This window comes from Anarhichas minor, unplaced genomic scaffold, assembly GCF_050575085.1.
Source record: "Anarhichas minor isolate MPS153535 unplaced genomic scaffold, ASM5057508v1 ptg000041l, whole genome shotgun sequence".
NCBI lineage: Eukaryota > Metazoa > Chordata > Actinopteri > Perciformes > Anarhichadidae > Anarhichas > Anarhichas minor.
In genome coordinates, this window is record NW_027466487.1 from 4,997,787 (window position 1) to 5,011,302 (window position 13,516).

The following is a 13,516-nucleotide window of genomic DNA, read 5'->3' on the forward strand; positions in this document are numbered from 1 at the left end:
AGGATGCAGAGCATTTACATTGTGATGTGATTGGTGTTATGCGTATGGAGCAGCAGTCTGGAAATGGATGATAAACTGAAATCAGTTTAATTTTAAATTCCCTGACCGCTCCGATAAGGTTTCCCTGTGTCACAATAAGTTAATTAATGTAATGAGGAACAATACCGCTGGCCTGCGTAATATATTGAACCAAGCAGAGTTGCATTGAGCGCTTCACGCTTGGTTTACCGCTGCACTTTCTGCTGAAACAGTCGTTTAATAAGAATATGCTACTCCTGCAGTTATCAAGCCACCCACAGTTATTGACAGTCTCCTTGAATCGAGCACAAACCACTTAACTCAAGTGATTGAGCATGTGGACGGAGAGAGAGAGAGAGAGTTCTGTCACAAACAGTAGGTTATCAAACAGACCTAGAGCAAAGTGATTCTGACTGCACTGTGACGATTAGGTCACTGTAAACCTCTCTGCTCTGTTTTTTCCAGACATATTCAGGGCTGTTCTGCGTGGTGGTGAACCCTTACAAGAACCTGCCCATCTACACAGAGGCCATCGTGGAGATGTACCGGGGCAAGAAACGCCACGAGATGCCCCCCCACATCTACGCCATATCAGAGGCCGCCTATCGCAGCATGCTCCAAGGTACCCAACACTATCTGTGGCCTCTGACTCCTGACTAACTCCGTCACCATAGCTAACCTACACACCTGCTATCAGCTCAACTGGCCTGAAACATGAGACTGATCTTTGATCGCTGAGCCGCACCATGAGCGCTATTTGAAGGTGTGGTGTATTCCTGACTCGTGGCTCTTATCAAACGCCTTTAAAAGTGAAAACAAATAGGCAAGACGGTATTTTTTTTGCAACAGAGAGTTCTAGGTGTGGCACTCCCACAGATGCGTTGACATAGCATATTTGTTGTGGTGATGATAGTGAGCAAATATGCATGACTGACATTTTTTTTGGCCTGAACTATCACGTTGAGCTCATGCGAGAGCTAAAAGCAGTTAAGATCTGATTGAGGACTGTCTCTGCCTCGGGGTGTCCTCCTGAGATAATGAAACAGGCCAGATGAGTCTGGCTATGTACTTGCCACTACCTGTCCCCCTCAGGGCAGGTTGTAGTTGTGTTACCGCAGTGACTAAACCTGTAGGACCAGTACGAATTCTACATTGAAAGTGTGGGAATCTTAAATAATACATGGTAATGTTGCAAACAGTGTTCACCCATTGGCGACCAGCGTCGTGTGGTTGAGCAGCCTAGTGTGTTATTCCAAGGCATCAAATGTCCGACATGCGTAGACTTTCAAATAGTTGGGATCCTTGTAGCCGTTTGATGTTGACTTTGCTGTCTTCAATGTATTAAAGCACATGATTAACACTCGCCTCATCTGCCTGTCACTCATTTGTCTTCACATTGTTTTTCTCTCACAGACAGAGAAGACCAGGCAATCCTCTGCACGTGAGTAGCCTGCTGTAGGACGCCAGTGTGTCTGTCTGTGAATGCTAATGTCTGCCTCTGTTGGAGTGTTTGTGTCTATGTGTCTGGTGTGCTGTCTGGTGTCTATGTGTGCATTGGTGTGCGTTGGTGCCTCCATGCGGATGTAATTGTAATGGATTCAGATTTCAAGTGGATCAAATTAGATTATTTTTATTCAAATGTAACTAGATCAAAAACATATGAAATCAGAATTAAAGGGTGAGCACTGCTCTGCTTCTCACATTCGTCTCTATGCAGCTAATGATACATCTGTTGTTTTTTAATGCAAAGTTACAAATGCAGGACATACCAATGTTCAAACTGATGTCCGTTATGGGCCACTGTCAAACATGGATTTAAAGAATCGGGCCAGAAAAATTACATCTCAGCAAAAAAAGTCCGGCCTGTAATGTGAATGCATCCCCCTGTCTGTTTGTAGCCATGGTTTGTCTGCCTACCTGCTTGCCTGAGGGCCAGCCATCCGTCTCCCTGTCATCATGTCTTCCTGTCAGACTCTTCCTGTCATTGTCAAGGATCCCACTTTAGGCTCTTCTTAAATCGGTGTATTTGGGGCGAGGCGTCTGCTTCTTTTAGATCTCTTACAGCTGCTATTTTTACTCCATTCTCCTTCGTTCTTCTCCAAAAGCAACAAATCTGACACGGCCTGTATCCTTCCCACCTGCTTTCTGTTTAGACCTGTGGCTTTGAATGCACTGCATGGGCTCTATATTTATTGGTGTAATGAATGAGTATTTGGCCCTTGTTCCTGTGTGTTCTTTCTTTTTTTTAAATGCATATGCATATGTATATACAGTATGTATATATATGTGTGTGTGCGTTTTAAGGTGGACCGTTTTGTAAAGAGAATGGTATTTATTGTGTGTGTGTGTGTGTGTTCCAGAGGCGAGTCTGGAGCTGGGAAAACGGAGAACACTAAGAAAGTCATCCAGTATTTGGCTCATGTTGCCTCCTCCCATAAGGGTGGCGCTCTGGGTAGGAACAAGGAAGCTGTACAGGTATGTCACAGTAGAGACACCGCAGAAGTAAAAAATAAATGGAGCAGCTGGAAAAACTACATAAAAAAAAAAAATAGAAGGGCCCTCTAGGAACATGAAGAATGAAGGGGTGAGGAACAACAGGAAAGATGGTGAAGAAGTGGTGAAGGAGCGTTGAGGAGAAAGAAAGAAATGTGACGTAGGATAAAGCTGTAGGAATCGGACATTAAATCCCCTCTTTCTCTTCTTTCTGCGTTGCCCCTTTCTCTTTCCTGCATGCTAAGATGGACGGCTCTAAGTCCTTACCAAGAGGCTGTTCTTTGGTGAACAGGGTGAGTTAACTCTGTCCTGTTGTCCTGTCCTGTGCTTTTGTCCCTTCCTATTTCCTGCTTAATGAACTCCACAACGATACAGAGTAGCCTTAAACTTTAACATCAGGGCTGATGTGCTTCCTCATAACAGTCAGGCCTTGTATAGTATATTTGAGTTTGCTTGTTTGTATTCCTTTATTTGTTGTTGTTATTGTTGTCTTATTTGTCTTTTTTGTTTGTTTGTTTATCCCATCCATATATTCACCCATCCATCCTTTCTCCTCCCTCCTAAAACGTCATCCCCCCCCCCCCCCCCCCCCCAATTCGTCAGAGTATGCAATATGTGAGTATGAAAGTATTATATAAGACAACTTGGGGTATATTTATTGGAAGTTACCTTTTGTAGAATATTTACCAGAGCTGAAATGATTCTCTTGCTTCATAACGAGAATCATTTCTTGATGCGGAGTGATGCTTTTCTTTCTGGGTCTTTTAGTTTTGGCACGTTTTTATTCTATTCTCCTCAGTGCTGATGTTTGGCTTCCCTTTCCCAGTGACTTGTAAACGCCACAGGTTTTTACATGCAGTTCTGCTGGAGAGGCGGTTTTAATCGAATGAACTGTACAGTGTGTGTGTGTGTGTGTGTGTGTGTGTATATGTAGAATGAGTGCAGGTGTGGCTGTGTTGCCCCATCTACGTGAGTTTGTAGCAAGTGAACAAGTGTACACATTTAAATGTGTGGTTTTGTTCACGTGTGTAGTGTGCTGACCATGTGTGTCTGTGTGTCTGGAGATGGGGATGGCTTGTCGGCATTCTTGTACAGTTTCTACAGTCTAACGACCTCCTGTAAGCTGCAGTAACTCCCTACACTGGCTGCTGTTGTGCTGATTCTGCATCAACAGGAGCTGCACTGGCAATGCGACAGCTGCAGTAATGCATTGCAGCTAGCAGTATGGTGTTAGCATTCAAATCTGTAGCTTCCCTCTGCCGTTGTTTTTCTACAACAGTGGTTCTCAACTGACTCTTGTTTGTTGGTTTCTAGAGATTGCTTTTTAATAATGTGATATTGAGATTAATTTTAATGAATAAAATGTAAAACAAGATTGATACAACAGCGTATTGCTGCTTAGCGTATGCTAGAAAAACAGATCAGTAACATTAAAATGTGACGAGATATTTCTCACTTTATAACAAGGAATGTTTTCTGTCAACAATATAAAATACTACCACTGATCTTGTTATAACGTGAAATGCTTCATGTTGTAATGTTTATATTGTAATAACGTGAAAAACATCTTGTTATAACAAAGAAACGTCTGCGTTATAACATGATACTGATCCTTTTTCTAGCTTAGCAGCAATACGCTGCCATATTGATGCCCTTATTATTGATTGCTAAACTAATGAGGGCTCGTTACTTTTGTTGACGTTGAGAATCATTTGTTTTGGGTTCTTGGGATGGTGCGTGTGTATTGATGCTATTTTGGGCCCTAAAATGCACCATTTTGTGTCACTGCTCTTCAAGGATGAGTCACACTTTTTTGTGTTTTATATAACCTATCAGTAGGTACGACAAAGAGAGCAGAATTAGATGGTGCATTTTAGCAGATAGGCCCTATGGAAGTGTTTATGTTGGGGCTGTAGTCTTTGTCGTGCTGTTAATCTGATCTGACGTCTCCTGTGTGTCTCAGGGCGAGCTGGAGAGACAGCTCCTGCAGGCCAACCCCATACTGGAGGCCTTCGGCAATGCAAAGACTGTCAAGAATGACAACTCCTCTAGATTTGTAAGAGCAGACAAGATACATTATGCAAACAGATAACGTTTATTACCTTCTGAATCTATCCTCAGTTTGATAATTTTTCATAGAAATCAACTGAAACATAAAACCACTTTCTCTTCTTCTTCAGGGTAAATTCATACGCATTAATTTTGATGTAGCGGGGTACATCGTTGGTGCCAACATCGAGACCTGTATCCTTTAACAAGACAAAAAATGTATAAAAATGTAATACACTCTTGCTCTCTAAGTAAGCCGTTTCATTTACAGCAAAGTTTGGCGACTTTGTACATTTATTGGTTCACTCTATTGTGAAACTCTGGTTTATGGAGTACTCGCTTTTAGGGTGTTCATTTAAAAAAATGTGCAACATAAATTGCATCTTTATAAAGGTTTACACACATATAGTACATGCGTGTATTTGTCCATGACCATATAAATCCAGACCTCCTTGAAAAGTCCCGGGCCACCCGTCAGGCCAAAGATGAGAGGACGTTCCACATCTTTTACCAGTTGCTGTGTGGAACTTCAAACGAGACAAAAGGTAAAGTACAATAGTCGACCAAAGTGTGATCATGAAATATTGCTATTCTACAGAACATGCTGTCTGTTATTTTGGTGAAAATGTTTCTATGTTCTGTAATAATGAATGTCTTTTCCGTTTCACCTTTTGTTTTTATTCCCATCCCCAGCGGACCTGCTCTTAGGAACTGCTGATGAGTACCGCTTTCTCAGCGGAGGATCCATCCCTGTTCCTGGTCAGAGCGATTCAGATAACTTCACCCAGACCATGGACTCCATGGTTATAATGGGCTTCAACCCGGAGGAGTCGCTCTGTAAGAGAAAAGAGAAAGTAGTTTTTGCTTTCTGTCATTTGATCGTTGCTATAAATCACCGTCCCTCTCCCTGTCTCTTCTCTTCCTCAGCCATGCTTAAGGTGATGTCTTCTGTGCTCCAGTTGGGGAACATTTCCTTCATGAAGGAGAAGAATCACGACCAGGCCTCTATGCCTGATAACACAGCTGCTCAGAAGCTGTGCCATCTGCTGGGCATCAATGTGCTGGAGTTCACTCGGGCCATCCTCACTCCTAGAATCAAAGTGGGTCGAGAGTATGTGCAGAAGGCCCAGACGAAAGAACAGGTAGGATTAATGTGCATAGACGTTTGTTCTCATCACGATAAGTGGATATTTGTCCCTGTGGAGTGTATCTAACTGTATACCCTTCCTCCTCTAGGCTGACTTTGCTGTGGAGGCCCTGGCTAAGGCCACATATGAGCGTCTTTTCAGATGGCTGGTCCACAGGATCAACAGAGCTCTGGACCGCCGACAGAGACAGGGAGCCTCCTTCATAGGCATCCTCGATATCGCGGGATTTGAGATCTTCCAGGTTTGTTCATGTAATGATGGTGTGTTTGTTTGAAGTAGGTTATTTATACAGTTTTAACATGAGGGATGATGGTGGAACTGATGAGGGATATTTCTTTTTTTCATGCGTGCCTGAGCATTTTCCTTTATTTCTAGTGAAATGTCCAGTGAAATGTCTTAACAAATGTCAGGCATACAAGCGTGTTCATGTTGTTCCATAGTTTAAATCACGTTAATTATTGAGTCTTTCTTTGCTTCCCCAAATCCCTGCAGCTGAACTCCTTTGAGCAGCTGTGCATCAACTACACAAACGAAAAGCTGCAGCAGCTCTTCAACCACACCATGTTCATCTTGGAGCAGGAGGAGTACCAGCGGGAGGGCATTGAGTGGAACTTCATCGACTTTGGCCTTGACTTGCAGCCCTGCATTGACCTCATCGAGAAACCAGTAAATACACACAGGAACACAAACGTTGTTTGGTTAAAGGATCACACATTATTACCTGTTAAATGATTAGAATATAGATGCTGATAGTCCACATTTACTTACCATATAAATAGCGTGCATTGGTTGGTGATTAAAGTTCAGGTTGCAGATCAAACCTGTGGCCCACAGAACCTCATCACTTCACCACACCCACAGATGAAGAAGTGAATAAAAGAACATGAATAGAAAACAAAAACATGCAGGCACACACTTCTCATCTTGAATTATAAAGAATCACAACAAATGGTGTTGTTTTTGTCCCTGTCTCCGTTAGGCCCACCCGCCTGGTGTTCTGGCCCTGTTGGACGAAGAGTGTTGGTTCCCTCGGGCGACAGACCGCTCATTTGTGGAGAAAGTGTCTGCTGAACAAGGCACCCATCCAAAATTCTTCAAACCAAAGCAGCCACGTGGGGAATCTGACTTCTCCATCATTCACTATGCTGGCAAGGTATCCCATCATTTCTTAACATCTTTCCGTGTCTGCCATCTTTCCCATTCACAGTCATCAACTAAAATCCTCCCCTGTGATGTATCTCAGGTGAACTACAAGGCACATAATTGGTTAGTGAAGAACATGGACCCTCTGAACGACAACGTGGCGTCTCTTCTCCACCAGTCGTCTGATCATTTTGTCTCAGAGCTTTGGAAGGAGGGTGAGACTGATTTACTATCGCGTTCTTTCCCCACCATGTTCAGTAAACCTCTAATGTGTAGACTTGATACGTGTACAGCATTAAATATAAATGTACTTTTAACTGAAAGATATTTTTATGCCCTGCATTTTTATTTTTCAAGCTTCTCAAGTATAAATAATAAACGTTCTGGTTCATAATGTACTAATTTAACTGTATTTATCTCTCTTTCATGCAACTCTTCTATCTATCTCTCTCTCTTTCTGTTCATCTCTCCTCCTCCTGGTTCTCTCCTGTGTCCTCTTGCTCTTTTCCTTCTGTTCTTTTCTCTTCCCTCTCCACTAATTCGGTGCTTACTTGGACTCCATCTTTCCTACCCTTTTTTTCTTTCTCCATGTGCCTTCCTTCCTTCCTCCTTCCTGCATCAGATATTCAAACTCTTCCTCGTGTGTACTTCTTTGACTCGTATGCCACACTACAGGCTAATGGCTCCGACAGTAGGTTTTTCTCCTCCTCTGTGTGTCACACACTCACATTCCTCACTCCCACCTCTGCTTACATTACTCCTTTGTATTCTGTCTGCCCGCTGTTTAAATGTAGTGTGATATTTTAGTTTGTATTTGTGCTGTAGTGTCACTGTGCTGTTTGCTCAGTCGCTTTTCTCTTTCACCAAGTGTTTGCTTCTAGTGACAGTGCTGTGCTTGTGTGACGTAGCTTTTTCCATTTATAAAGAAGTAGTCCACCATGGTTGTGTAGAAATGTGAAAGTGTCAAGGTAGCAGCATGCTCATTATTATTCACAAAAGAAAACACATTCAGGATCACATAACGGTTGTGTTGCACAATACTGCCACAACCAACTGCCACTGGAGTGGTTTCATGAAAACCTGCCAGGCAGAAATGTGATCCTGACTGAGCTCTGGAGATGCGTTGGCATTCAGTACTAACATTCAAATAGCAGCCACGATATTGGTCTAATTGTATTATTGTTGTAGATGTTTGGCAAATATATCATGCAACTGTCAAACCAGGAACATAATATATTATCTTTCTCTTGTTTTAAATGATAGACAAACAAACCTGCAGGCATGCCTGTCGTGACATGTTTACAACTTAAAATCTTTAAAAACAGGTTAAGCTAGACAACTTGTTAGGCACCCGCACTGTACTAAGACTGTGTATGTGTGTCTTACTGGCCGATATGGATGGGCAAATATATTCTGTTGGTATTGGCTTTAAAACCATGTCATTGCATCTCTACTGAACTCCTCCATTGTCTACCATCTGATATCATCTGTCGATAGCGTGATAGCAGATGAGTAAGCAGTTGTGAAATCATGCCAAATCTAAAAGCATTAGTGTGGCCTTCACACATGCATCATCATGCCAAATCTGGCAAACACTCTCTTCATTCCACTAAACTGATAATTGCTGCTGAAACTGAGGCCCTGCTCCATGTTTTGGTCCAGTGGACAGGATTGTGGGTCTGGACCAGGTGTCGTCAGGAGAGAACAGCGGGCCGGTCACGTTCGGATCGTCGGGGCTGAAGACGAAGAAGGGAATGTTCAGGACCGTTGGTCAGCTTTACAAGGAGTCACTCACGAAGCTAATGGCCACGCTGAGGAACACTAACCCCAACTTCCTGCGCTGCATCATCCCCAACCACGAGAAGAGGGTAAGACGGGGGGGGGGGGGGGGATAGGCATGTGGACACTGTTTTAAATCAAAACATGCAAGAAAGCTGGAGAAATGTCTGAATTAAACTTTCAATTCTTTTCACTCTTTACCTTCTCTTGTCTGCATGTCGTCAGCCTGGTAAGCTGTCTCCCAATCTGGTTTTGGACCAACTGAGGTGTAATGGAGTTCTGGAGGGGATCCGTATCTGCAGACAAGGCTTCCCTAACCGCATCCCATTCCAGGAGTTCAGACAGAGGTGTGTGTGTGTTTGATTGTATTTCTGGAGCTGAGAATAGACTAAACAGACACCAACACAGACACTAAATGCTTCATCACGCACTTTCTTCCTGCAAATGATCCTTTTTAGTTTTTACACATGCTCAGTCTTGTGTCTCTTGGTCTAATTTGTCCTCCAGATACGAGATCCTGACTCCGAATGCTATTCCTCGCACCTTCATGGATGGCAAACAGGCATCAGAACTCATGGTGAGACAGTTTTCCGTAGTTAAAAGAATTCAACATGCTGATTCAAACGGTAGAAATCTCCAACCACTGTTTCCTCGTTCAGATCAAAGTTTTGGAACTGGATCTCAACCTGTTCAGGGTGGGTCAGAGTAAAGTCTTCTTCAGAGCTGGAGTCCTGGCTCATCTGGAAGAAGAAAGAGACCTAAAGATCACCGACACCATCGTACGCTTCCAGAGCGCCTCCAGAGGCTATCTCGCTCGCAAGTAAGAGCATTACCAAGATAAAACATTAAACATTAGCAGAGAGAGAGAGAGAGGTATGATAGATACTGAATTATTGTTCCTGTTGGTAATGTTTAAACGTTTGTTACACATTAATTGACTTGATTTAACTTGAGTCATCAGTCAGTCAAAGTTCGCTTTACGCTAATTGAAACTAAAAGGATAGGAGAAGACAAACGTCTAACACTGATGGGGTTTCTCTATAAGGAGCACTCACTTGCTGCTCTTTAGAATGCAGTTTTGTATTTCACTCTTCAAGGAGCGTTAATATTTAATCTTTAGCCCCTATCAGTGACTCAGGAATAGCAACAGCAATGACGGCTAGTTGCCCTGTAAAAGACATAAATAATAAAGTTATATTTTTACAATGGTGGCTAACTAATTAAAGGTACGTTTATTTGAATAGCACATGTCATGCACAAAGGCCATTCAGAGTGCTTTACATAATGCATTAAAACATCAAAATGCAAAGTAAAAGTAAGTGTCCTAATGGCCTGGACTTATAAAACTTCTTTGTCTTTTGCTTGACAATAAAATATAGTGTGTTACCAGTAAATAAAAAATACAGTAATCATGAAGTTGTTGCTGTTGATTAATGACCCTGTTAAATGCCTACAGATGTTATTTAAACATTTCACTTAAAGCTCAGACTTATAACTTCATAACGTCATTGGTTTTATTACCTGATATCTATTTAGTTCTGTAGTTTCTGTTTCTGAAAGGTCATTGCTCTGCCTTGAGTCATTTCAGAGATTATCTGCACTCACTTATGTGGTTTTGTTGATTTATTGTGGTATTTCTTTTACTTCTCAGATCCTTCCTGAAGAAGCAGCAGCAGCTGAGTGCTCTCAGAGTCATGCAGAGGAACTGCGCTGCTTACCTCAAACTCAGGAACTGGCAGTGGTGGCGGCTGTTCACCAAGGTACTGAGCGCAACACCATGTTACAACAAAGACATAAAATACACAATAAACACATCTGCAAGTGATCTCTGACACAGCTGAAACATTTCAGTTTATTTAGCTTTTTTTTTAGAACTTTGATTTAGTTTCTTTGTACGCGTAAATCAAACAAGCATTGTTTAAACCGTTGTGCTGTAGTATGACAATAAAAATGTAGAAAGAGAGATATAACTACTAGTTGGTGCAGGAAGGACAGAAATCTGACATCCCAGCTCACAATAAACAAAGTGTGTAATAGGTGTAAGATCCTTGCAATTGAAACAATATGTTGTAAAATCAATACAATGACTTTAGGGCCCTGATAAGGGAAATAAATAAATAAGATAAGTCTGGATACAGGAAATCTAATCAAAAGGGATGCAGGAATGGGGAATGTCCCTCACATTGACCTCTGATCCTTATTCTGTGCCAACCAGGTGAAGCCCCTGCTGCAAGTGACCCGCCAAGACGAAGAGATCCAGGTTAGGGAGAGCGAGCTCCAGAAGGCCAAGGACAATCTCACCCGAGTGGAGCAGGACTACACAGACCTGGATAAGAAACACGCTCAGGTAATAAACGTTCATCTTGTTCTGCTGCCTGTCCACCCCACTGAAATCCATCTGCTATGAATCAGTGCCTCGCTCATCACTCCTCCTCATCCTTTCTTTGTCACCTTCTAGCTGATAGAGGAGAAGTCGGTGCTGGCTGACCAGCTGCAGGCGGAGGCGGAGCTGTTTGCGGAGGCAGAGGAGATGAGGGCCAGGTTGGCCAATCGGAAACAGGAGCTGGAGGAGGTGATGGGTGAGATGGAGAGTCGATTGGAGGAAGAGGAGGAGAGAGGCACGCAGTTGACCAATGAGAAGAAGAGGATGCAGCAGAATGTTCAGGTTAGGAGATCAAGAGGAAATAAGTTAACTCTAATATGTAAACTAATACTGACTCATCTTATCTTTCTGCCAGATTTGCTTTGTTTATAAAAACAGAAGAAAATCTGTAACATTACATGAATATTGAAGTTAATTTGGGGCTTTTGTCCATTCCCTGTTGCTTAAATTTTGTCCTCTCCTTGACAGGACCTGGAGGAGCAGTTAGAGGAGGAGGAAAGTGCCCGACAGCGCCTCCTGCTGGAAAAGGTTACTTTGGAGACCAAAGTGAAAAGTCTGGAAACCGACTTGCTGAGTGCAGTGGACCAGAGAGACCGATTCAGCAAGGTGGGCATCACATTAATACTTTTTCATCTTGTATCATGTGTGAGTTTGTTTTGTGCATCATTGTATAGTATACATATTTTTACATGTTCCATGATCCAATACAATGTTGATATTTATGTCTGAGCAGGAGAAGAAACAGCTGGAGGAGCGTCTGAGCGAAGTGACAGATCAGCTCACCGAGGAAGAAGAGAAATCCAAAAGTCTGAACAAACTCAAGAACAAACAGGAGGCTGTCATCGCTGACCTAGAGGGTAACTGTCCTGATGTCATTCCACAGGCAACGTACAGCTGTACTGTTTCCTGCTGCACGCTATGATTGGATTCAAATTACTCAGTCAATTCTATTCAGAAGATACGCTGGTTTTATGTGCATTTTGAGTAATATTTTTTTATATTTGAAAGACTTTATTTAAAGGTGTTTTTTACACAATGTGGAGTTGTAGCAACTTTAAATTGTTCCACTTTTTCTCCCAAAAATGAGTGGATTATTGTGAAAAATAATATCTCAGTATTAAACTAAAATAATTAACGCCATCATTTTAGCCAAAGCTAGAGTAATCTTACATTCTAGCACCCAGTCATAATTCATTAGTGGAGACTGGTATCCTTGTTATCCAACTTTTACTGTTCAAATGCTGCGATCTAAAATCCGTTGCTTCCACAACTGTGTGCAGAGCGCCTAAAGCGTGAGGAGCAGGGGCGCTTGGAGCAGGAGAAGTGGAGAAGGAGGATGGAGAACGACTCGGTGGAGGCCCAGGAGCAGCTGTCAGACATGGGCATGCTGTCTGGCGAGCTGAAGGGCAGTCTGGCTCAGAAGGAGAAGGAAATCACCACCCTGCAGGGCCGGTGAGACGCAGGACGACATATGATAGACGCAGTGACACAAATAAAGGCTCGTCATAGATCTTTCACACTACACCCCTCCCTTAATTCTCCTTTGTCTTTTGCTGTTTGTGTCAGGTTGGAGGAAGAAGGAACGCGTCGAGCAGAAGCTCAGAGGGCGCTGAGGGAGGCCATGTCACAGGTGTCTGAGCTGAAGGAGGAAGTGGAGAATGAACGAGGGATGAGGGAAAGGGCGGAGAAACAGAGGAGAGACCTGGGGGAGGAGCTGGAGGCTCTGAGGACTGAGCTGGAGGACACTCTGGACACCACAGCTGCACAGCAGGATCTAAGGTAAAGGATACGCACATAAATGATCATAAATATAGACTTTGATAGTTCAGTTTCTGTTGTCGGGACAGGACTGAAAAAGGGAGTCTAATAAAAAGGGCAAGAATTATACCTCTTTGACCTCCTGCCTCTTCCGTCTACGCAGGTCTCGTCGGGAAACGGAGTTAAGTGATCTCCAGCGGTGTGTTGAAGACAAGACTCGCCACCACGAGGCCCAGCTATCAGAACTCCGAGTCAAACACAGCGCTGCTATAGACGGCCTCCAGGAACAGCTGGACAATAGCAAGAGAGTAAGAGGAACACCGCACACATGTTCAAAACACACATGTATGTGTAAACATGTCGCTCATCAGGTGCCGTCCATGTTCTCTTACAGGCACGTCAGTCCCTGGAGAAGGCCAAGACAGTGCTGGAGGAAGAGAGGCAGAATTTGAGCTCTGAGCTCAAGAGCCTCCAAGCGAGCCGTACGGAGAGCGAGAGAGGCCGCAAGAGGGCCGACGGTCAGCTGCAGGAGTCCAGCGCCCGACTGGCTCAGGCTGAGAGAGAGCGGGAGGATAGGGAAGAGCGAGTGCACAAGCTACAGGTGGAAATGGATACAAACACGCTGATATTAAACCTTCAATTCATAGTTTAGTTGTGAAATTTGTGTGTGTTCAAATAGGTGTTGCTTTGTATGTTTTGAATGTCACAAAATCTATGGTCCTGCAGTGAAGAGATGCTCTTGTTT

General features: G+C 43.2%; 1 protein-coding gene across 3 annotated transcripts in view; it reads left to right on the top strand.

Annotated features, from left to right (window-relative positions):
- The window catches only part of myh14 (myosin, heavy chain 14, non-muscle), a 29,004-nt gene that overhangs the window by 6,232 nt on the left and 9,256 nt on the right, over positions 1-13,516 (top strand). The window contains exons 4-30 of one of the 3 annotated variants that reach the window (XM_076109344.1): positions 484-640; positions 1,432-1,459; positions 2,379-2,493; positions 2,757-2,804; positions 4,475-4,567; positions 4,692-4,755; positions 5,007-5,105; positions 5,254-5,397; positions 5,488-5,702; positions 5,797-5,949; positions 6,201-6,374; positions 6,688-6,861; positions 6,952-7,066; positions 7,474-7,542; positions 8,514-8,719; positions 8,856-8,977; positions 9,138-9,207; positions 9,290-9,450; positions 10,282-10,390; positions 10,846-10,977; positions 11,089-11,295; positions 11,482-11,619; positions 11,747-11,870; positions 12,294-12,465; positions 12,580-12,792; positions 12,935-13,079; positions 13,166-13,372. In XM_076109344.1, coding sequence (XP_075965459.1) covers positions 484-640; positions 1,432-1,459; positions 2,379-2,493; positions 2,757-2,804; positions 4,475-4,567; positions 4,692-4,755; positions 5,007-5,105; positions 5,254-5,397; positions 5,488-5,702; positions 5,797-5,949; positions 6,201-6,374; positions 6,688-6,861; positions 6,952-7,066; positions 7,474-7,542; positions 8,514-8,719; positions 8,856-8,977; positions 9,138-9,207; positions 9,290-9,450; positions 10,282-10,390; positions 10,846-10,977; positions 11,089-11,295; positions 11,482-11,619; positions 11,747-11,870; positions 12,294-12,465; positions 12,580-12,792; positions 12,935-13,079; positions 13,166-13,372 — 3,654 coding nt within the window. Of the gene's footprint in view, positions 1-483; positions 641-1,431; positions 1,460-2,378; positions 2,494-2,756; positions 2,805-3,114; positions 3,127-4,474; positions 4,568-4,691; positions 4,756-5,006; positions 5,106-5,253; positions 5,398-5,487; positions 5,703-5,796; positions 5,950-6,200; positions 6,375-6,687; positions 6,862-6,951; positions 7,067-7,473; positions 7,543-8,513; positions 8,720-8,855; positions 8,978-9,137; positions 9,208-9,289; positions 9,451-10,281; positions 10,391-10,845; positions 10,978-11,088; positions 11,296-11,481; positions 11,620-11,746; positions 11,871-12,293; positions 12,466-12,579; positions 12,793-12,934; positions 13,080-13,165; positions 13,373-13,516 lie in introns of all 3 variants that reach the window. The other 2 variants (XM_076109345.1, XM_076109346.1) reach the window with 2 other exon arrangements.